Source organism: Panthera leo, chromosome E1, assembly GCF_018350215.1.
Source record: "Panthera leo isolate Ple1 chromosome E1, P.leo_Ple1_pat1.1, whole genome shotgun sequence".
NCBI classification, from domain to species: Eukaryota; Metazoa; Chordata; class Mammalia; order Carnivora; family Felidae; genus Panthera; species Panthera leo.
The window spans coordinates 27,507,060-27,529,494 of NC_056692.1; the positions used below are offsets into that span (position 1 = coordinate 27,507,060).

At 38.4% G+C, this 22,435-nt stretch overlaps 1 protein-coding gene across 9 annotated transcripts in view; it reads left to right on the top strand.

Moving 5' to 3' along the window:
- The first annotated feature begins 2,399 nt into the window (after window positions 1–2,399).
- The window catches only part of TRIM37 (tripartite motif containing 37), a 146,058-nt gene continuing 126,022 nt past the window's right edge, over window positions 2,400–22,435 (top strand). For 4 of the 9 annotated variants that reach the window (XM_042915294.1, XM_042915296.1, XM_042915295.1 and 1 more), the window contains exons 1-5: window positions 2,402–2,844; window positions 4,553–4,654; window positions 14,439–14,479; window positions 17,924–18,040; window positions 21,204–21,291. In XM_042915294.1, coding sequence (XP_042771228.1) covers window positions 2,824–2,844; window positions 4,553–4,654; window positions 14,439–14,479; window positions 17,924–18,040; window positions 21,204–21,291 — 369 coding nt within the window. In that variant the 5' untranslated portion in view covers window positions 2,402–2,823. Of the gene's footprint in view, window positions 2,845–4,552; window positions 4,655–14,438; window positions 14,480–17,923; window positions 18,041–21,203; window positions 21,292–22,435 lie in introns of all 9 variants that reach the window. The other 5 variants (XM_042915290.1, XM_042915298.1, XM_042915292.1 and 2 more) reach the window with 3 other exon arrangements.

The window sequence follows — 22,435 nt, forward strand, 5'->3', positions numbered from 1 at the left end:
TGTTACCTAGAATTAAGAAGTTTGTACCTTTATCTTCTTAGCCAATAAAATCTATAATTCTTTCTCTGAAATGTTCATGGTATCCAAGCTCCACTTTATTTTCACTCTTACTACCCTAATTTAGGTCTTTTATTTCTCATTTGGATAATTATTTTTTATGTGACTATAGTGTTTTTATGTCTTAAAGTTGTAAGTAATACGAATTAATTTTAATACAAATTTAGGTTTTAGGAAATTAAAACATACAAGTATGTCTATTATCCAGAAATTATCTTGAATCTCTTCAGATGTTTCATTTATCATTACCTATTTATTTATGTATGTATTTTTTTTTGTTTTTTTTAGATAGAGTGCAAGTGAGAGAGAGGGGCTGAGGGAGAAAGAATCATATACAGCTCCATGCTCAGCACAGAGCACCATGTAGGGCTTGATCCCATGACCCTGAAATCATGACCTGAGCTGAAATCTACAGTTGGACACTAAACCGACTGAGCCACTGAGGCGCCCTCAGATGTTTCTACATATATACACAAATTACAAATATTTTTTTACAAAAATAGGCTGATACCATATATTATACTGCAGCTGCATTTAGGGTTTTTTTTTGTTTTTTGTTTTTTGTTTTTTTAATTCATTTATTTTGAGACAGAGAGGCGCGAGTGGGAGAGGGGCAGAGAAAGAGAGAGAGAGAGGGAGAGAATCCCAAGCAGGCTATGTGCTGTCACTGCTGAGCCCGATTCAGGGCTTGAACCAATGAACCCAGAGATCATGGCCTGAGCTGAAGTCATACCCTTAACCAAATGAGCCACCCAGGTGCCCAGTGTTTTTCATTGTAAATATATTTTGGATATTTTTATCACACACTTCTGCTATTGTTTTGAACAGTTGTAATCCAATATATGGATGTTACCATGATTTTTTTCAGTTCTGTACTGATAGGCATTGATAAGCTGTATAATAGACAAGTTAGATTTGTTGGAGTTCCGGGGAAAGGCAGCTAGGTCCTCCTTTAGGGAATTCTGAGATCCCAGGTTTCCTACCTCCATGTGGTAGCTAGGCATCCTGCCAACTAAATTCTTTTTTACTTAAATTAACCATAATCTGTGGCTACAACCATTGACCCCTAATTGTATAGGTTTTCCAATTTTTCACTATTATGAACTATTGCAATAAATCTTTAAACATTTTTGGGTTCTTGGACAAATATATCTATTAGCATAAGAACTTATTTTAATATTTATATGTTGTAATTTGTCTTATTTTTTTCACTTCTCATTACTCTTTGAATCCCAAGTACAGTACTGTGTTTCACAGATAACTTTTTTGAGGTAAAATTCACTTAGCAAAATTAAACATTAACCATTACTACAGTGTACAATTCAGGGCGTTTTATCATAAATGGTGGCGTGCAAACATCAAGACCATAAATAAGTTTTGGTTAAAGAATTTCCAGTAACAGATTAATCTTACTAAATTATTCCAGTCCATGGCTCACGTATTAAAAAATTGTCCACTACTTATAAGAAAGTCCAAATCCCTTGATACTCAAGAGCTTCTTTCTAGGTTATTGTTGATTCTTTACGTGTGCACTCTAGATTGGGTTAAGTGTAATAGTGGTTTGCAATACATCAGAAAGGAAAAAGTAAATTCAGATTAAGAATTTGATGTAAGACCTTTGTCTCACACCCTCAATTCCTGCCATCTGTAGACTTCATGACAAAATTGTATGAAGAAGACGCCAACATAGGAAAGCTGAACACAGCTGACGCTTGCACTTTCCATAGTCCCATAGCGACGGCAAACCTCAAGTGGCAAGACATGCTGGATGGAGTGGTGTAGATCAAATCTCTACAGTCTGTGGTCCCATTCTTCCTGAAACGACACCGCTGTAGGCTTCACAATATGAGTAGGTGGGGCAGAAGTCTCAAAACCCGAGAATCTGGGGTTCCTTCCAAAGAAAGAACACTAGCCACTAATTCTACACCATGGTTTCTCAAAAAGTGCGGGCCAAAGGCTACCTGCAGCCAAATCTGCGGAGAGTGGCTGTTGACGATTTTGTGGAGCCTTATCTTAGAATCAAGTCCGAATACCTAGGGGTGTGGCTTCAGAGTCTGTTTCACTCAAGCACTCCAGGTGGTTGTTCCAGTCTTTGGCGCGCCAAAGTTTGAGACTGGTGGAGCGCCGCCCTTCCCTAAGGGCGCAGAGGCGTGGAGACCAGCGAGCGCCAAACTCTCATCCGCTTGCGCGCTAGACTGTGGCCAAACACACGCAGCCCTGCGGCTGCTAGCAGCCAAATCTCGTGTGCGCCCCCGCACCGCGGGAACTAGTTGCCCGCCTCTCTCCTCCCGGCTCCCCTAACGCCGCGTTCTGCGCGCATGCGCACCGCGCCTTTCCTCTTCGCCGCTCCTTCAGCTGCCCTGGTTACCGTTGGTGTTTGCGAATTCCCTGCAGCACCTTCTTTGCTGGAGACCAGCGCCGCCGGGCTCTAGCAGCAGTTCGATACGCGCGCGCCCGCGTCACGTGGTGCGAGGCTCCCTCGCGGTTGCTGGCGGGCGGCTTAGCGGTGAGGAAGCAGCTGCGGCCACCGCTCGCCCTCCCACTGCGCCCTAGGGCGGGTGCGCGGATAAATATGGCGAAGTGGGGGTAGCTGGCGCCGAACCCGACGCGATGGGGCGAGCAGGTGGGGCGGTCGTCGGAGCCTCCTGAGCCACACGCCGGCGTGGTTTTCGTCGGCGATTTGACCTGGCGACCTCGGGCCGGCGCCCAATAGGTCAGACCACGGACTCCGCGGGTAGCCGAGGGCCCCGCCGAGAGCCGGAGGCAATGGATGAACAGAGCGTAGAGGTGAGGGGGGTTGAGAAGGGTGGTGGTTACTCTCCCTCCGCTACCCCCTGAGCCTTCTTTATTTGGGGCGCCCTGCCCTAGCCCTCCCTGTAGTAGAGCACCCCCACTCCGCCGCTGCGGGTGTAGTGAAGGCTGGCCCAGTGCGAAGGACGCCGTGCTAGGTCCGCAGCTCTTCGGGTGCCTTGTCAGGTGGTGGTATCCTGGCGTTTTCTGGGTGTCTTGGCACGGTACTCACTCTCAGAGGGTTTTTGCAAACTACAGTCTGGGAAGAGCAAAACTGCAAATTCATTAGATAGACGTGCCGTGCACTCGCTACCTGTTCTTGGGAGTTCAAGTGCAGATCCAAAACTCTCTCCAACTGGAATCATTCCTCCCCGACCCGTACATTTTGCAGACTTCTGCCCTTCCTAAATTGAATGAGGATATACTTTTATTATCCTATTTGTAGTTTTCTGGAACAACCTATTCTTTTATATTTGGCTCTTGTGAGCTGTGATTCCAAATGGTTGAGATATTTACTTAAAGGCCAGTAACATTAAAAAAAAAAAGATTGCTTATTGGACCTAATTATTTAACAGTTGTCGAATTTTGAACTTTCCATTACCTTGGTCCTTAGTAAGTTGCAACTGTATTACAGGCACTCCAGTTGAAAGTAGTTCACCCAATGGTCTTATTGTCCACCCTCCCCTCCCCCAGCGTCTGCATCTCACAGGTTCTTTCTGGTTCTGCAGAGTCATGATTGGACTAATGAATAATTTTCTCCTTAGTTCCTCCTGCGAAAGTGTTATAAAGGTTTTGTAACGTTTTCTTGGTTTGGGAGCGTTTAATTCTCCTGGGATGGAGTAAATAAATGTGAGTACGGTAAAAATAAAATATACAATAATATTGTTGGTTTTCATTATATCTGCTTTCTTGTTAGTTACTTCCTAAAATGATTTATCTGAGGCTTGCAAACTATCGTTTCTTCTATTTATTATTCTTTTTTTCTTTTCAAAGCCTTCATGGGGCGACCACTAAAATTTTCCATAGGAACAAAATCTCAGGCTCCAATAAAAAGCTAGTTGGTTGGAGTATCAGGGCAAATTCAGATTTCTGGATTCTGAATTAGTTTCTTTCTTGATCAGAGTACACTCTGTTAGTATATGTATCTTTTTTAAAGTTTTTTTTTTTTTTTTTTTAATTTTAAAAGCAGTCCATCCCCTTGGGGAAATTGCAGAAAAAGTTAATATAGTTCATTCAGTCAGTCCATCTTTTTTTTTTTTTTTTTTAGGTGTTCTGCATCATAATAAGGCTATTTTTTTCTATATCCTCAAATCAAGAAGTTTCTAGTGACTGTCATAATCTGTGTTAACTGTCCTAATTTTTCTTATTAACTGTTATAATTTAATATTTTGAAATTTGGGTTATAGCCACATTCTTGTGATTACAATTTATGCTTCAGTGATAATATTTGTGCATAAGTGTGTTTGCATTTCATGTTCTTTCCTTAGAATAGAGCCACTGTGAAGCTTAGGAAAGAAAAAGCACTTTTTCCAGATGTTCTGAGGTACACTGGGCCTTGACTAACCAAGTACTGATAAGACTTATTAAAACAGGTTATATCAGCCCAAAATTAATGTCAATGTTGAGTGAGTTGTTTTAAGCATGCTTTTTACTTTTGATTCAGTAGTCTAAATCTGGTGTACCTTACATTTTTTATTATTTTCAGAGCATTGCGGAGGTTTTCAGATGTTTCATTTGTATGGAGAAGTTGCGGGATGCACGCCTGTGTCCTCATTGCTCTAAGCTTTGTTGTTTTAGCTGTATCAGGGTAAGTTGCATTTCTTTCTACATGCCCTTAGTGTATATACGATGTGTTGTAAAAATCAACCATATTCTTTTAAAGTTAGTTTTTTAAATGTTTATTTATTTTTGAGAAAGAGAGAGCATGAGCAGGGGAGAGGCAGAGAGAAAGGGAGACACAGAATCTCTAGTAGGCTTCAGGCTCTGAGCTGCCAGCAGAGCCCGATGTGGGGCTTGAACCCATGAACCATGACATCATGACCTGAGCTGGAGTAGGATGCTCAGCTGATTGAAGCACCCCAAAATCGACCATATTTTTTATCTTTCTTTTTTTTTTTAAGTTTATTCATTGTGAGATAGAGAGTGAAAGAGGATCCTAAACAGGCTCCGTGCTATTAGTGTGAAATCTGATGTGGGGCTTGAACCCATGAACCTGTGAGATCATGACCTGAGCTGAAACCAAGAGTCGGACACTTTAACCAACTGAGCTATCCAGACACCCCAGTTTCGTTATCTTTTTAAATTTTACATTTTGTCTCCTTTTAAAAAATGTTTTAAATGAATGTTCCTTAATAGGGAGACCATCATCATATATTACTTAGTACTGTGGAGGTGAGATAACTACCATGAAATGTCTAGAAATCAAAACCCACTATAATTTTAATATATTTATTAAATCATTGCACATTTAACAAGTACTGGTAAAGTGGTTGCCTGCATTGCGTTTGGGGTTGAAGACTTCTTTTTTTTTTTTTTTTTTTTTTTAAATTTTTTTAACGTTTATTTATTTTTGAGACAGAGAGAGACAGAGCATGAACGGGGGAGGGGCAGAGAGAGGGAGACACAGAATCTGAAACAGGCTCCAGGCTCTGAGCCATCAGCCCAGAGCCGGACGCGGGGCTCAAACTCACGGACCGCGAGATCGTGACCTGAGCTGAAGTCGGACGCTTAACCGACTGAGCCACCCAGGCGCCCCTGGGGTTGAAGACTTCTAAGATAAATGATGGAGTGCTTGCCCTGAAGGAGCTTAAATCTAAGTGACATAATGGGCTCCGTTTATACTGAAGAATGTATGTATAGTGTCATAAAGAGGCACTAACAAAGTGCTGTGAGACTCAGAGTTTATACTGTTGGATGGGTAGGATGGAGAAAAAGCTAATAATGGGTTCAGAGGCTTAGATTAAAGTCGTATAATCTTACAGGTACAAGAGACTTTAGAGATTAATATAGTCCGTTGGCTTTAAAAGGAATGTAGGTGAACCCCTCAAAGAACATTATGAGGAAGCCTAAGATGTGAAGCAGAAGAACTTCTTTTTTATGTGGAGGGATTCAGTAGTACATCTGCAAATCATAGTTAAAAACTGCCCTGCCCACATTACTCGCAGTAGATTTTGTCTTTTACTGGGAAAATCAAAGCCATCTAACATGCTCTTCACCTCAAAATTTCTCTGTGGTTCCTTATTTCTGCCTTAGGAAGATAAATAAACCTTTGTCGAGAGTAATGGTTGTAACACTTAAATCACTTGCTTCCGGTCACACAGCTAACAAATAATAGAGCTGGATTTGAATCCAGGAAGTCTGGCTTTAGAGCCTGTGTTCTTTGCTTCTACACCATGTGGAGAAGACCAAGGTTATATATCATGCTAGTTCTTCCATTCATAAGCTGAGAAACTCAATTTTTCCTAGTCTTGTTTCTTCAGCTATAGAATGAGGTAACAAGATTTGCCTCACAGGATGGTTGTGGCATTAAATGAGATAAGCTAAAAAGCAATTTAGAAATTGTAAAGTACTGTTCCATTGTAAGGTGTTAATATTTTATTGTTAAAATAGCAATTAATAAATTTGGCATTATTTTTTATAAATGGTGAAACAGAAGCTGTGGAAACTAGGTAATTGGCCTGTATCACTCTCTCAAAATTAAGAAGAAGTGGGAAAATTTCATCTACCTTGGGAAATTTGATTTATTCTTGCAGGTTTAACTATCATTTCTCAGTGTATGGCTTTTAAATCTATTCCTTTGGCCTTGACTTTCCAGCACCTTGAGCTTTGTTCCCGATCAAATTCTGTTTTTTTAAACTGATTCTTTTTGACTTCTTTTTGTTCTGTTCTGCCAGTCATTCAAACTTGAAACCTTTTACACCAATGATATTTTTTAGGTTTATTTAGAGAGAGCACATGTGCATAAATGAGTGGGGAAGGGACAGAGCAAGAGGGAGAGGCTCCCAAGCATGCTTTGCACTGTCAGTGAGAACCCGATGCAGGGCTTGATATCCTGAATCATAAGATCATGACCTGACCTGACATCCAAAGTCTAAGGCTTAACCAACTGATCCCTGGCACCAGTAATTTTTAAGTCCTGTCAGTTATTATCTTCTGCTTTCACTTAGATCTGTCCTACTTTTCCATTCCATTATCATTCTAGCAGAGAAATATATACCTTTTATTACTTCATGCTTAGATAATTTTATCTTTTTTTATTAAGAATTTTTTTAATTGTTTATTCTTGAGAGAGAGAGACAGAGACAGAGACAGAGAGAGAGAGAGAGAGAGAGAGAGAGAGTGGGGGATGGGCAGAGAGTGGGAGACACAGAATCTGGAGCAGGCTCCAGGTTCTGAGCTGTCAGCACAGAGCTGGAGGTGGGCTCAAACTCGCAGACTGTGAGATCATGACCTGGGCCAAAGTTGGTTGCTTAACTGAGCCACCCAGGTGCTCCAACCGTTTTTTTTTTCTTTCCCCAGAGAGAGAGAGAGCGCGTGAGCGAGCTTGCAAGTGAGCAGGGGAGGGGCAAAGAGGAGAAAGAGAGAATCCCAAGTAGGCTCTCCGCTCAGTGCGGAACCTGACGTGGGAATTGATCCCAGGACCCTGAGATCATAACCTGAGCTGAAATCAAGAGTTGGATGCTCAACTGACTGAGCCACCCAGACACCCCTAGTTAGCTTTTTTTTTTTTTTTAATTTTTTTTAATGTTTATTTATTTTTGAGACAGACAGAGACAGAATGTGAGTGGGTTAGGGGCAGAGAGAGAGGGAGACACAGAAGCAGGCTCCAGGCTCTGAGCTGTCAGCACAGAGCCCGACGTGGGGCCCGAACTCACAAGCTATGAGATCATGACCTGAGCTGAAGTCAGACGCTCAACTGACTAAGCCACCCAGGCGCCCCACCCCTAGTTAGCTTTTAACTGATCTATCTTGAGTCTTTTTTAAAGTTTATATATTTATTTTGAGAGCTAGAGTGTGTTTGCTAGCTGGGGAGGGGCATAGGGAGGAGAGAGAGAGAATCCCATGTAAGATCCTCATTGCCAGCGTGGAGCTCTAGGTGGGGCTCGATCTCACGAACCATGAGATCATGACCTGAGCTGAAACCAAGAGTTGGATGCTTAACCAACTGAGCTACCCAGGCACTCCAAGTCTTTTCTTATCTGTGGTTCATTTTATATCCTGCTGCCATATTGATGTTTTCCAGAAATGTCATTTTTTTTTCCTTATCAGAAACCTCAGATTCATTGCCTTAATTCCTTAGAATATTATCTTTATATTCAGACCACTTGGATAATCTGGTTCTATTCTTTGTTTCTTTCTTTTTTTTTAATGTTTTATTCATTTGTGAGAGTCAGAGAGTGAGTGGGGGAAGTGCAGAGAGAGAGAAGGAGATACAGAATTCAAAGCAGGCTCCAGGCTCTGAGCTGTTAGCACAGAGCCTGATGTGGGGCTTGAACTCACTAACTGTGAGATCATGACCTGAGCTGAAGCCAGACGTTTAACCAACTGAGCCACCCAGGCACCCCTCTATTCTTTCTTTCTAAAGCTGTCTTGGTTCCTGAATGTACCATTCATGTGTTTATTCATTCAACAAATACTAATTATACATCTACTTGGAGTTAAGCATCGACTTCCCAGGGAGTTGACTTATTTACTACTTGGGATATGGACAAAAAGGTAAATAGACATATGTTAGATACCAGAAAGTGCTATGAAGAAAATTAAACTGAATAAGGTATAGAGTGGGGACTTTGCGGAGGGTATGAGCAGGTTGTTAGTTATTTTAGATAGTCTGTGAAGGTCTCTGAGAAGTGATATTTGAGCCAAGACCAGAATGAAATGTGGTAGTGATGTGAGTATCTACAGGAAGAAAGTCCCAGGCAGAGAAATCAGAAGGAGCAAAGCCCCTGAGAGAAAGAACAAAGAAGCCAGTGTGGCTGGAGCAAAGAGAGAAAGAGGGAAAGGAGATGAATTTGGAGATGGAGCTTAGGGCCTTGGTAAAGACCTTGGCTTTTATTTTAACTGTAATGGTAGCCATTGAAAGCTTTTGAATGATACGCAGTAATTTTTAAAAACTCACTTTTGCTGCTATGTAGAAAGTGGATTATAGGCACCATAGGTGGGAGAGGAAGTGAGGAGACCAATTTGGTTTAGACTCGAATGGTAACAGTGGAGGTGGTGAAAAATAGGGCAGTTCTGGATATGTTTTGAAGGTAGAGCCAATGGATTTACTTATAGATGGGACATGAGAATTTTATACAACATTTAGATGAATGGTTTTCTATTCTGAGATAGAAGAAATTTGGGGAGGAAGAGTTGGGTAGGCTGTAGATGTACAAGTTTTGTTTTTAAATATGTCAAGTTTAAGATTTTATACATCTAACTGGAGAGGTTGGCAGTTGGAAATATGAATCTGGAGTTGAGGAAGGGGATGTTAGTGATACCGAATTATTAGCATATGGATAGTATTTTAGGCGTTTGATGAGGTCACCAGATTACCTGATAGGGAAAAGACTTTTTGGTTTGAACTCTGGGTCACTCAACATTTAGAGGTCAGGAGGAGGAGGAGGATTAAGCAGGAGATAACAAGAAGGAGCCGTGAGTGAGGCATCACAGAATTCAAGTGAAAAACATGTTTCAAAGAGGAGTAGGTTAACTGTGTCTTGTATTTCTGGTTCGGGATTTAACCGTTGGATTTGAGAATGTGTAGGACGTTGGTAACCTTGATGAGTAGTTTTAGTGGAATAATGAAGACAAAATCTTGATGTCTGGGAGAGGGAGGCAAATAAGACAGCAAGTGTAAAAACTCTAAAAATTTTGATGTAAAGGGGAAAAAAAAGGAGTGGGTTGAAAAGGTTTATATCTCATTGAAAGTGAACCAGTAGAGAAAGATTAATTAATGATGCTGGGGAGAGGGGATAATTACAGGAGCAAAGTCCTTGAGACCTGGGCATTCCACCCAACCAAATTGTATTATTGTTTATTTGGATGCCTCTCCTTTCTCTTCCATCCCATCTCTGTTCATTTGACCATGGAAATTTAATTATCCATGACAGGCCAGATGCTTGTGTCACTGAATAAAACAGACTAAGGTCCAGACCCATGAATAGACTTGTCCAAAGTTATCTAGTGGTTTGGGACAGACCAAAACTGGACTCACTCCCAGGCCAGCACTCTACCTATGACTCTCTTGTGCTTCTATACGCATATACCAAAAAGTGGGAACGTTGGCTGTATTTTCAGGCCAGGTCTCTTTCATTCTTCCAGTTACTCTCAGTTGATTCTCCATCATTACCTGTTCTTATTTTTGTATTTTCACCCATTTTTTTGCCCCAGTCTTTTTCATCAAGTAGTTTTGGTTTTGTTTTTGACTCCTTGATTTTCAGCATTGGTAGCATTTTATGATTTCCTGTAGATATTGACTTTGTTTTCTTTTTAATATTGGAGTTTTTAAAAATTAGATATAATTGACATACAGTAAGCTGCACATATTTAAAGTGTATAGTGTGGTAAGTTTGATAAATGTATATACTTGAGAAACCATCACTACAAGATAGTGAACATACTTATAATCCTCCAAAGTTTCCTTGTACCTCTTGGTAATCCTTCCCTCCACTTATCTTATTCCTAGGAAACCACTGATCTGCTTTCTGTCACTGTAGATAAGTTTGCATTTTTTGGACTTTTATAGAAATGGAATCTTATGATATGTTCTCTCATGTGTCCAGCTTTTTTCACTCAACAAAATTATTATTATTATTTTTTTTTAATTTTTTTTTAACATTTATTTATTTTTGAGACAGAGGGAGATAGAGCATGAAGGGGGGAGGGTCAGAGAGAGAGGGAGACACAGAATCTGAAACAGGCTCCAGGCTCTGAGCAGTCAGCACAGAGCCTGACGCGGGGCTCGAACTCACATACCGCGAGATCGTGACCTGAGCCGAAGTCGGACGCTTAACCGACTGAGCCACCCAGGCGCCCCTCAACAAAATTATTTAGAGATGTATCTATGTTGTGTGGATCAATAGTATTCCTTTTTATTGCCAAGTGGTAGCATCCCATTGTATGCATATGCCATAATATGTTTATCCATTCACCTGTTGATGGACATAACTGTGTCTACTTTTTGGTATTTACATAGAAAACTGCTATGAACATTTATATACAAGTATTTGAATGGGCTTAAACTTTCTTTTCTCTTAGGTAAGTAAATAGGAATGGAAGAGCTAGATCACATGGTAGATGTATATCTAACTTTAACAAATTGTACACTGTTTTCTAAAATAATATCATTTTAAATTCTTACCAGCAATGTGTGAGAGTTCTAATTCTTCCACATTAATGCCCACACTTGGTACGTTCAGTCTTGAATTTTAGCCATTCTCATAGATATGGAGCAGTACCTTAACATTTTCCTTTAAGATCAGGATAAAGATAGAGATGCCTACTTTCCTTACGTTTATCCATTACCCTTTTCCCCAGTCCCGGTAACCACTATTCTTTCTGTCTCTGAACTAAGTACTTCATATAAATGTAATCATATAACATTTGTCTTTATATATTTAAAGTTTTATTCTTTTTTTTAAAAATTTCTTTTTTGTGTTTATTTGTTTATTTTGAGAGAGAGAGAGACAGAGCACGAGCAGGGGAGGGACAGAGAGAGAGGGAGAGAGAATCCCAAGCAGGCTCTGTCCAGTCAGCTCAGAGCCCGACACAGGGCCTAGTATCACAAATGGCGAGATCATGACCTGAGCTGAAATCAGTAGTAGGACAGTTAACTGATGGAGCCACTCAGGTGCCCTTCCGTTTGAATTTTAGAATGGGTTTTTCTACTTCTGTAAAAAGCACCATTGTGGTTTTGATAAGAATTACATTGATACTGTAGATTGCTTTGGGTGGTATTGGGATTTTAACAGTATTAAATCTTCCAATACATGAACATGGGATGTCTGTTTATTTAGGACTTTCTTTCAGTGGTGTTTTGTAGTTTTCCATGTATAAATCTTCCAACTCCTTGGTTAAGTTTATTCCTAGGTATTCTACTTTTTTCTTTGATGTTGTAGATGTATTTTCTTAATTTCCTCTTTGAATTCTTCATTGCTAGCATATAGAAATGTGTTTTTTTTGTGTGTGGGTTGATATTGTATTCTGCAACTTTGGTGAATTTGTTCATTTTGTTCATTAATATTAACAGTTTTTTGTGGAACCTTTAGGGTTTCCTACATACAAGATTATGTTATTGCAAACAATTAATTTTACTACTTTTCCAGTTGGGATGCTTTTGTATTTTTTTTCCTTGCTTAAATTGCTCTCGGTGAAATTTTTAGTATTGTGTTGGATAGAAGTGGTGAAAATGGGCATCTTTGTCTTTTTCCTGATCTTAAAGAAAAAGTTTTCAGTGTTTCACCATTGAGTATGATGTTCACTCTGGATCTTTTATGTATGGACTTTATCAAATTGAGGAAGTTCTCTTTTGTTCCTTTTTCTTGAGTGTTTTTATCATGAAAGGATATTAGATTTTGTCAGAGACCTTTTATGCATCAGTTGAGATGATCATGTGGGTTTTTTCCTTCATTTTATTAATGTGATGTGTTGTTATATTGAATGAACTATCTCAGCATTCCAGGTAGTAAATCCCACTTGGTCATGCTGTATAGTCTTTTTAATATATTGTTGAATTCGATTTGCTGGGCTCTTGTTGAGAATTTCCCTAGGCCAGTCTTGCAGAGTTAGGTATGTTGATTCTCTTGTTACCTGTGAGGAAACTTGAGCTCAGTCACATGTCTGGTGTCTTGTAGTCAGTAAGTGCTAGAGCTAGGAGTCAGACTGAGGTCTGAATACTGTCTAAAGCCGTGATTCTTCCATTTTAATGGAGAGAAATTCTTAAATTGAATGTGGGGAATTGCTCTACTATAATTTTTGTTTTCTTTAATTCTTCTTGTGCATTAATATTGTATTGCTCGTTCTTACCTTTGGTTTTGGTTTGGGAGAAATATTGTTTTTTCCAAAGTATTAAAATTACCATATTTATTTTGTGATTAAGTTAGATTATGGAATACAAGGTAAAAATGCCATAAATATTCAGAGATGGGAAAGATTACTAGCTTGTTATAGTTAGGAAAGTTTTATGGACCTAATTACTGGACATTCCCATGGGACAGCACATGGTGGGGGGGACATACTAGCAAATACACAAATATACCAAGCGTGGTGTATAGTGTAGCAATAAGCCTGTTTTGACTGGAACGGAGAGACATATTTAAAAATATGGACTGGTCACTCCCTGTCATGGTCCCAACCTTTAGAGAGCTTATAGTCTGGCAGGGCAGAGGAGACCGATAAATAAGTCAGTGTAATAAAGTATTATAAGCACAATAAAGGAAGAAGTACAGGTTGCTGTGGTAGTCTGTAGAGAGTCAGGGCAAGCTTTCTGGAGGAAGTGACATAAACTGAAATCTAAAGAATGAGTAGGAATGATATAGTTGAAGAATATCCTGGGGAGAGAGAGGAGATAAATATACCTAAAGCCTTAACCTTGTTGGGTTCCCTAGAGTGAGGTAGAAGGTGAGGCAAGAGAGGTGTGGGCTGAAACCAGCCCTAGAAGAGTGCTGTGGATTTAGCAGAGCATTGTTTGAGAGGAAGAAACCTGACCCAAATCTTACTTTTGCTGAGGGACCAAAGAAATAATCTTCAAGGTTATTAAGAATAGAGGAATCCTTTTGTGTCTGTTTTCTTTTTCTTCCAGCTTTATATTGTTTGCTGTGAAGTACCTTTGTCCTTATTATCTCTTACCTTTTGTTGTCCTTTAAGGTTTCCTTGGGAATTTCATTTCTGAGTTAATTATTTGACTTTAAAAAGCTTAACCATGATCCTATTGTTTTTGGAAAGGTATTCAAATAATCTTCGCATCTCCTTTGTATATGGTGTAAAACTACTCCCTATCCAGTAATAATTAAAACAATTAACTCAATAGAATTTGAAGTTTAGTGGAGATACTCTCTTATAAAAGCTTTTTATAATTACATTACTGGACTGTAGAGCTCTTAAGATGTAAAGTTCTGTTGTATTGCTTATTCATATTTTAGGTCTAATGTATATATCCAAAATTCATAATCCATATTCAAAATTAGCTTTTCAGAAAGGAATTTAGTAGTACCTTATACTTTCTCAGGGATTTAATGAGAGATTAGATGGAAGTAAATCGTCACTGTGGTTTATTTTCAGGGGTGGTGGTTACTGTATTATTACTGATTTTGTGAAGATTATCAACATCTTCCTTGGGATAATCACATATTCTTAAGATCACTTTCTTTCCTATGAGAGAAAAGCTTCTTAACTGTTTTGGAATTAGTTCTGTCCCTTTGAAAATTTGTCCCCATCATAATGATAATGAGAGGGAGATAGTAGATTGAATGCTATTTCTGTACGTATCTCTGTAATTAATACAAGCACTAGAGAGTTAAACTCATTAAATTTTGTATTTAAGTATTCAATATGTACAAATTAAAGTAATAATTTTTCTATAATCAAAATCTAATTTTTTGCCTCCTTAGCGCTGGCTGACAGAGCAGAGAGCTCAATGTCCTCATTGCCGGTAAGTGTTTTGCTATGATTATTTGTGAATTTGGAAAATAGCAAGGTGATGGGATTAAAGTGTGCCTTAATATTCAGAGTTTTTTTGCATTCTGTCACATTTCTCCTTTTTGTAAATACAGTTGAAAAGAAAATAAGCAATGTGTCTAGATAAATGCGAACTAATTTATCTGACTTAGAATTATGTAGAGTGCAGGGGCACCTGAGTGACTCGGTTGGTTAGGTGTCTGACTTTGGCTCAGGTCACAATCTCATGGTTTGTGGGTTCAAGCCCCACATCAGGCTCTGTGCTGACAACTTGGAGCCTAGAGCCTGCTTCAGATTCTGTGTCTCCCTCTCTGACTCTCCCCTGCTCGAACTCTGTCTCTCTCTCTCTCAAAAATAAATAAACATTAAAAAAATAAAATAAAATAAAAATTATGTAGAGTGCATTAAGTATGTTATTTACCATCTTTTATTTTTATTTTTTTAAAGTTCTTATTCATTTTTGAGAGAGAGAGAGAGCCAGAGAGTGTGAGTGAGCTGGGGAGGGGCAGAGAGAGAGGGAAACACAGAATCTAAAGCAGGCTCCAGGCTCAGAGCTGTTAGCACAGAGCCTGATGCCAGGCTCAAACTCATGAACAGTGAGATCGTGACCCGAGCCGAAGCCAGATGCCCAACCGACTGAGCCACCCAGGTGCCCCTGTTTACCATCTTTTAGAGAAGCATTGTTTAACTTCTTGATTTTTATAATTAAAATACAACTGAAAAGTTCTCCAACTTTCTAATTAATACAGATAAATAAAATAAAAAGACTTCTATTTCTGATACTCCCTGCCTAATCTTTTCATTAAATAACACTTTGAAAAGAAATGGTTAGATTTTATTATGTATTCTAGACATTTTTCTAAGAGTATACTGATATGTATACATTTTTCTCAAAATACCCAAATGTGATATAATTCTATTTTGGGTTTTTTTTTTTTTTCCATGTAAAATATGGTGGGACCTTCCTTGAAGATATGTACATATATGTCATTTTTTTAAAAAGTGTGAATAATCCACTGTATGACCGTATGTTGATTTATTTAATATGCTTATATTCAGACACATTTAATTTCCACTCTTGTTTTTTTCATATAATTGTGCCAGATTACATTGAAAGAAAGGTTTTTACCATTTACCGTTCCTAATAATAGATATTAAAGTGCCTTTTCCTCTGCCAATACTGGTTATCAATCTGTCATTTTTTTTTTTTGTCATTCCATTCAATGAAAAATAGTATCTCATTTTTAATATGCTTTTTTATTTTTTAAAGTTTATTTATTTATTTTGAGAGCAAGAGTTTGTGTGTGAGCTGGGGAGGGGCAGAGAGGAGAGAGAATCCTAAGCAGGCTCTGCACTATCAGTGCAGAGTCCGATGGGGGCTTGAACCCATGAACCATGAGATCATGACCTGAGCCAAAACCAAGAGTCAGATGCTTAATTGAATGAGCCACCCAGGGGCCCAATTAACTATGCTTTTCTAAAAAATGATTGAAACTGAACATCTTTTGAGGCATATTTAGTTATATTTGTTTTGCTTAAACTACTTCATCTCATTTGTTGCCCATTTTCATCATGTATTGTTTACTTTTTTTATATTAACTTTTAAGAAAGCCAGCACTATCAAACAGAAACTTTCTGTAATGATGGAAATGTTCTGTAACTTTGCTGTTTAATTCCACTGGGTACAGTTCAACAGTGGCAGTTCAACACTTGAAATATATCTAGTTTGACTATATAATTAAATTTTATTTTTTTTTAAATAAATTGTTTTTTAATATTTATTTTATTTTTGAGAGAGAGAGACAGAGCACAAGCAGGGGAGGGACACAGAGAGAGGGAGACACAGAATCCGAAGCAGGCTCCAGGCTGAGCTGTCAGCACAGAGCCCAATGTGGGGCTCAAACCCATGAACTAACTGTAAGACCATGACCTGAGCTGAGGTTGGTTGCTTAACCGACTGAGCACCTGGGAAACAGGAGCCCCATGAAATTTTATTCTTATTTAATTTTAATTAAATTTTAGGGGTGCCTGGGTGGCTTAGTCAGTTGAGCGTTGACTCTTGGTTTCAGCTCAGGTTATGGTTTCATGGTTGTGAGATTGAGCCCTGTGTCAGGCTCTGCGTGCTGAGCGTGGAGCCTGCTTGGGATTCTCTCTCCCTCCCTTTCTGCCCTTCCCCTGCTTGTGCATGCTTGCAGTCTCTCAAAAAAATAAAAAAACTTAAAAAGATAATTAAAATTTTAAATAGTCACTTGTGACTAGTGGCTGTCATTTTGCATAGTACAACTTTAAGGTATTGAGAATTCAATCTGTAATTGGAATTTTTTTTGTAAATGACATTAATGTAAAAATAAGTTGCAAACCATACTTCTCATTCAGTCTGTTATTATTTTAATAGTAATATGGTATGAATATATTGTGAGCTCTGTTTTGAGTATGTTTTTATTTGATAATTTTTTTTGCAACTGTCTTCCTTCCCTTTGTATGTCGTAGTTCATGCATGTTGTAGCATATGTTAGAGTTTCATTCCTTTTTTTAAATTTTTAAAATTTTTAATGTTTATTTATTTATTTTTTAATGTTTTTACTTATTTTTGAGACAGAGAGAGACAGAGCATGAGCAGGGGAGGGGCAGAGAGAGAGGGAGACACAGAATCTGAAGTAGGCTCCAGGCTCTGAGCTGTCAGCACAGAGCCCGACGCGGGGCTTGAACTCACGGACTGTGAGATCATGACCTGAGCTGAAGTCGGATGCTTAACCAACTGAGCCACCCAGGCGCCCCCTTTTAATGTTTATTTTTTAGAGAGAGAGAAACAGAGTGTGAGCAGGGGAAAGGCAGAGAGAGAGGGAGAGACAGAATCTGAAGCAGGCTCCAGGTTCCGAGCTGTCAGCACAGAGCTTGATGCGGGGCTCAAACTCATGAAATGTGAGATCATGACCTGAGCCAAAGTCGGATGCTTAACCCACTGAGCCACCCAGGAGCCTCAGAGTTTCATTCCTTTTTAAGGCTGATTATTACTGCATCATATATATGTATCACATTCCATCTATTCATTAATCTGGTAATGGACATTTGGATTGCTTCCACTTTGGGGCTAAGGTAACTAATGCTGCTATGGTCATGGGTGTTCATCTTTTCAAGACCTGCCTTCAGTTTTTTTTGATATATACCCAGAAGTGGTATTGCTGGATTATATGGTAATTCTGTTTTTTAATATTTTGAGGTATAGTTGGCCGATAAAATTGTAAGACATTTAAAGTGTACCTTGTGATGATTTGATATGTGTGTGTATGTATTGTGAAAGGATTCTCCCCATTGATAGCACTTTCATCATCTCACATATTTACCTTTGGAATGTGTTTATGTTAGAAAATAATCTCAAATTCCTGAATTGGAGTATATGTACATATTTTTTCTCCAGTGCTCCACTCCAGCTACGAGAACTAGTAAACTGTCGTTGGGCAGAAGAAGTAACCCAGCAGCTTGATACTCTTCAACTCTGCAGTCTCACCAAACATGAAGAAAATGAAAAGGACAAGTATGCCCTCAACTTGTGTTTGAGTATTTCATAGATGTTGATAGGTGTTATTTTAACGACACTATTGAAAATTTTTTTCGTTTTATAGGTGAACACTTAAGTATTTTTCTCTTGGCATTGTATCAGTATCACTATTTTGAAAGACCCTTCTAACTCTTGATTGGGCTTCTTTTATTAGAGCCTCTGATAAAAGGAGTGGAACTGCTAGTGTTTGCTAAATCTCTCTTCTTTGTTCTTGATGTCAGCTGGCCCCTCTTCCCCTTGGTCTGCTGAAGATGCATATAGGCCATTGATAAAGAATTGTTCTGATAAATTTCCTTTATTATAAAAGCTATGTTAAATTTGGTACTATGGAAATATGCTAAATGAGCTTACAGATATTATCTAATATGCCGTTTTTTTATACTTTCATTAATTTCTTTTTGGTGTTCAGATTACTTACAAATGAGAAAATGTAGACGCATTTAGGTATTTTCTCTAAGCTCAGTGTACTCCGTTAGTGAGAAGCTTTTTCTTTTTTTTTTTTAATGTGTATTTATTTTTGAGAGAGCAAGCATGAGCAAAGGAAGGGCAGAGAGAAAGGGGGGACAGAGGTTCAGAAGCAGCCTTTGTGCTGACAGCAGAGAGCCCAGTGCAGGGCTCAAACTCAAAACCTGCTAAGATCATGACCTGAGCCGAAGTCGGATGCTAAACCGACTGAGCTACCCAGGGGCCCCAGTGAGAATCTTTTTAAGAAATGCAACAGTATGTCTCTTTTATAGGCAACAGAAACTTAAAAAAAAATTTTATTGTAGTAAAATACACTTATATAAAATATAAAATTTACTGTTGTAATTATTTTTAAGCATACAGTTCCATAATGTTTAATATATTCACATTGTACAACCAATCTCCAGAACTTTTTCATCTTGGAAATCTGAAACTCTCCACCCATCAAACAATAATTCCCCATTCTCCTACCAGCCCTGGCAACCATCATTTCACTTTGTTTCTTTGAGTTTGACTACTCTGGATTACTCATGTTAGCAAAATTATGCAGTATTTGTCTTTTTGCTACTACCATCCTTGACTTTGCATAATGTAGCATATGTCAGAATTTCATTCCTTTTTAAGTCTGATTAATTTTCCACCATGTATTTGTATCACATTTTGTATATCTGTTCATGTGTTGGATATTTGGGTTGCTTTCACTTTTGGGCTGTTGTGAACAATGCTCATAATGTGTTCATCTTTTCTAAACCTTGCCTTCAAGTTTTGTTTGTTTGTTTGTTTGTTTTAAGGATTTTTAAGTAATCTCTACACCCAATGTGAGGCTTGTACTCACAACTCTGAGATCAAGAGTTGCATGCTGGGTGTGCCTGGGTGACTCAGTAGGTTAAGCATCCATCTCGGCTCAGGTCATGATCTCACAGTTTGTAAGTTCTAGCCCTGCATCAGGCTCTGTGCTGACAGTTCGGAGCCTGCTTCAGATTCTGTGTCTCCCCGTCTCTCTCTGCCCCTCCCCTGCTAGTGCTCTGTCTCTCTGTTTCTCTCTCTAAAAAATAAATAAACCTAAGAGTTGCATGCTGTATTGACTTAGCCAGCCAGGCACCCCTTTTTTGCATATATACTTGGCAGTGGTATTGTTAGATTATATGGAATTTTGTTTTTAATACATTGAGGAACCTCCATAGTGTTTTCCATGGCAGCTGTACCATCTTATATTCCTACCAACAATATACAGGATTCCAGTTTCTCCACATCCTTCCCAAAACTTGTTTTGTTTTTTAATAATAGCCATCTTAATGAGTATGAAGAAATATCTTGTTGTTTTGATTTGCATTTATCTGATGATTAGGATGTTGAACATCTTTTTATATGCTTGTTGGTTACTTGTATATCTGTGGAGAAAAGTGTCTGTTAAAGTCCTTTGCCCATATTTTAATCAGGTTTTTTTGTTTTTTTGCTTTTGTTTTTTACTGTTGAGTTGTAGTAGTTCTTTATGTATTTTGGGTATTAACTCCTTTATTAGGTACAGGATTTCCAAATATAGTCTCCTATTCCATAGATTGGCCTTTCACTCTGTTTCTTGTATCCTTTGATGTACAGAAGTTTTAAATTTTGATGTAGTCTAATTTATTTATTTTTTACCTCTGTTGCATGTGCTTTTGGTGTCATATTTAAGAAATAATTTCCAAATCCAATATTGTGGATTCTCCTTTATGTTTTCCTTTATGAAGCTTTTCCTTAATGTTTTCTTATAAGAGTTACATAGTTTTAGGTCTTATGTTTAGGTCTTTGATCTACTTTGATTTAAATTTTGCATATGATATAAGCTAAAGGTGTTTGTCTGCTAGGGTTGCCATAACAGAATACCACAGGTTGGCTTACATAACAGAAATTTATTTTCTAATGGTTTTGGAGGCTGAAAGTTTAAGGTCAATGTATTATCAAGGTTGTTTCTGGTGAAGCCTTTCTCTTTGACTTGGATAAGGCTCCTCCTCACATACTCCTGGTGTCTTTCTCTTCTTGTATAGACAGCAGTTTTGTGGGGTGAGGGTTCTCCCCTTATGACCTCATTTGACCTTCATCACCTCCTTAAAGGCCGTATCTCCAAATACATTTACATTAGGCCTCCAAAAGGAATTTGGGGAGGATGAAGTTCAGTTCGCAACCAGGTCCAAATTCATGTTTTGCATGTGGATATACAACTTAAGGGGAAACTCATTTTTTAAAATTGAGCTGTTCATTTCTCATGAGAATATGGCATTACGTTATACAATTGCGTGTGTCTTGATTATTTTTAGCATTGGCCACATGTGGGACACGCATACATGTTTGGGTAGGTATAGACTCATAATGTGATTTGCCCAAAATGTGAACTTATCTTCTACAGTAATGCTAGGAAATGATGTTGTATTTATACTTTATTTAGAAATTAGTCTGCATTTTTCATATGATTTTAAAGTCTTTATCAATTAATGAAAACAGTACTTAAAATTTGCGTCCACATGTGATTCTTTAGCTTAATTTATGAAAGCTATGGAATGTATTTTATATTGTTTGCTGAGATATTGTTTAAAATTGATTGACCTGTTTCCCAAATGTAGGAATTTGTTGAGGTAATTATGTTTTAGTTTTAATTTATTTAATTTAAATGGTATTGTCTTTTCATAACATATAGATGTGAAAATCACCATGAAAAACTTAGTGTATTTTGCTGGACTTGTAAGAAGTGTATCTGCCATCAGTGTGCACTTTGGGGAGGAATGGTGAGTAGAACAAATTTAGCACATTACTTTTAGTTAGAGACTAGAAAGCACTGAAATACTTGTTTGATTTAGATAGAAAATAATATTTTACTCTTGTTTATAAAGTTGAAAATTAAATATGTCTAATTTTAGCAGAAGGTATCATACCACAGACTTCTTTTGTGGGAGATGTTGATGTGGGATGTTTACCTCTTACATAAATATATATTTTAATGGAAAACCTATAAAATTTGGGGCACCTGGGTGACCCAGTCAGTTGAGTGTCCGACTTCGGCACAGGTCATGATCTCATGGCTTGTGAGTTCGAGCCCCTGCGTTGGGTTCCATGCTGACAGCTCAGAGCCTGGAGCCTAGTTCAGATTCTGTCTCCTCCTCTCTCTGCCCCTCCCCCACTTGCCCCATGTCTGTGACTGTCTCTCTCTTTCTCTCTCAAATACAAAGAAACATTTAAAAAAATGTATAAAATTTATATTCATTAGCAAATCTTTTATTGTAGGATCAAGGTCTTATCTTTGATTAAAGGTCAGTTGATCTGATGTCCTGGCCACAATTTCCAATTTTGGTTTCTTTAAAATGGAACAATAACTTGGGGCGCCTGGGTGGATCAGTCGGTTGAGCGTCCGACTTCGGCTCCAGTCATGATCTTGCGGTTTGTGAGTTTGAGCCCCGCGTCGGGCTCTGTGCTGACAGCTCAGAGCCTGGAGCCTGCTTCCGATTCTGTGTTCCCCTTTCTCTCTGCCCCACTCCTGCTTGTGCTCTGTCCCTGTCTTTCAAAAATGAATAAACATTAAAGAAAATTAAAAAAAAAAAAATGGAACAGTAACTTTAGGTATTTGTGAAACAATACGAATGCAAACATCTGGATCTTATAATTTTTTTTCTTTTCCAATCTAATTCAAAAGTAGTTTTTTAAGGTATTGTACCTTTTATCAAGTCTAAAACATTCAAGTTAGTTTTCCTGGAAATAGCTTTTATTTCATAGTTTTCTTATTGTCTGATTAATATTTAATTAAAAGTGTACTTATAGGTACAATTAATGTAAATAGGCTTGAAAATTAAAACAGTAGGTTATTGGGGCTCTGGGGTGGCTCAGTCAGTTTGGCGACCGACTTCGACTCAGGTCATGATCTTGCAATTTGTGAGT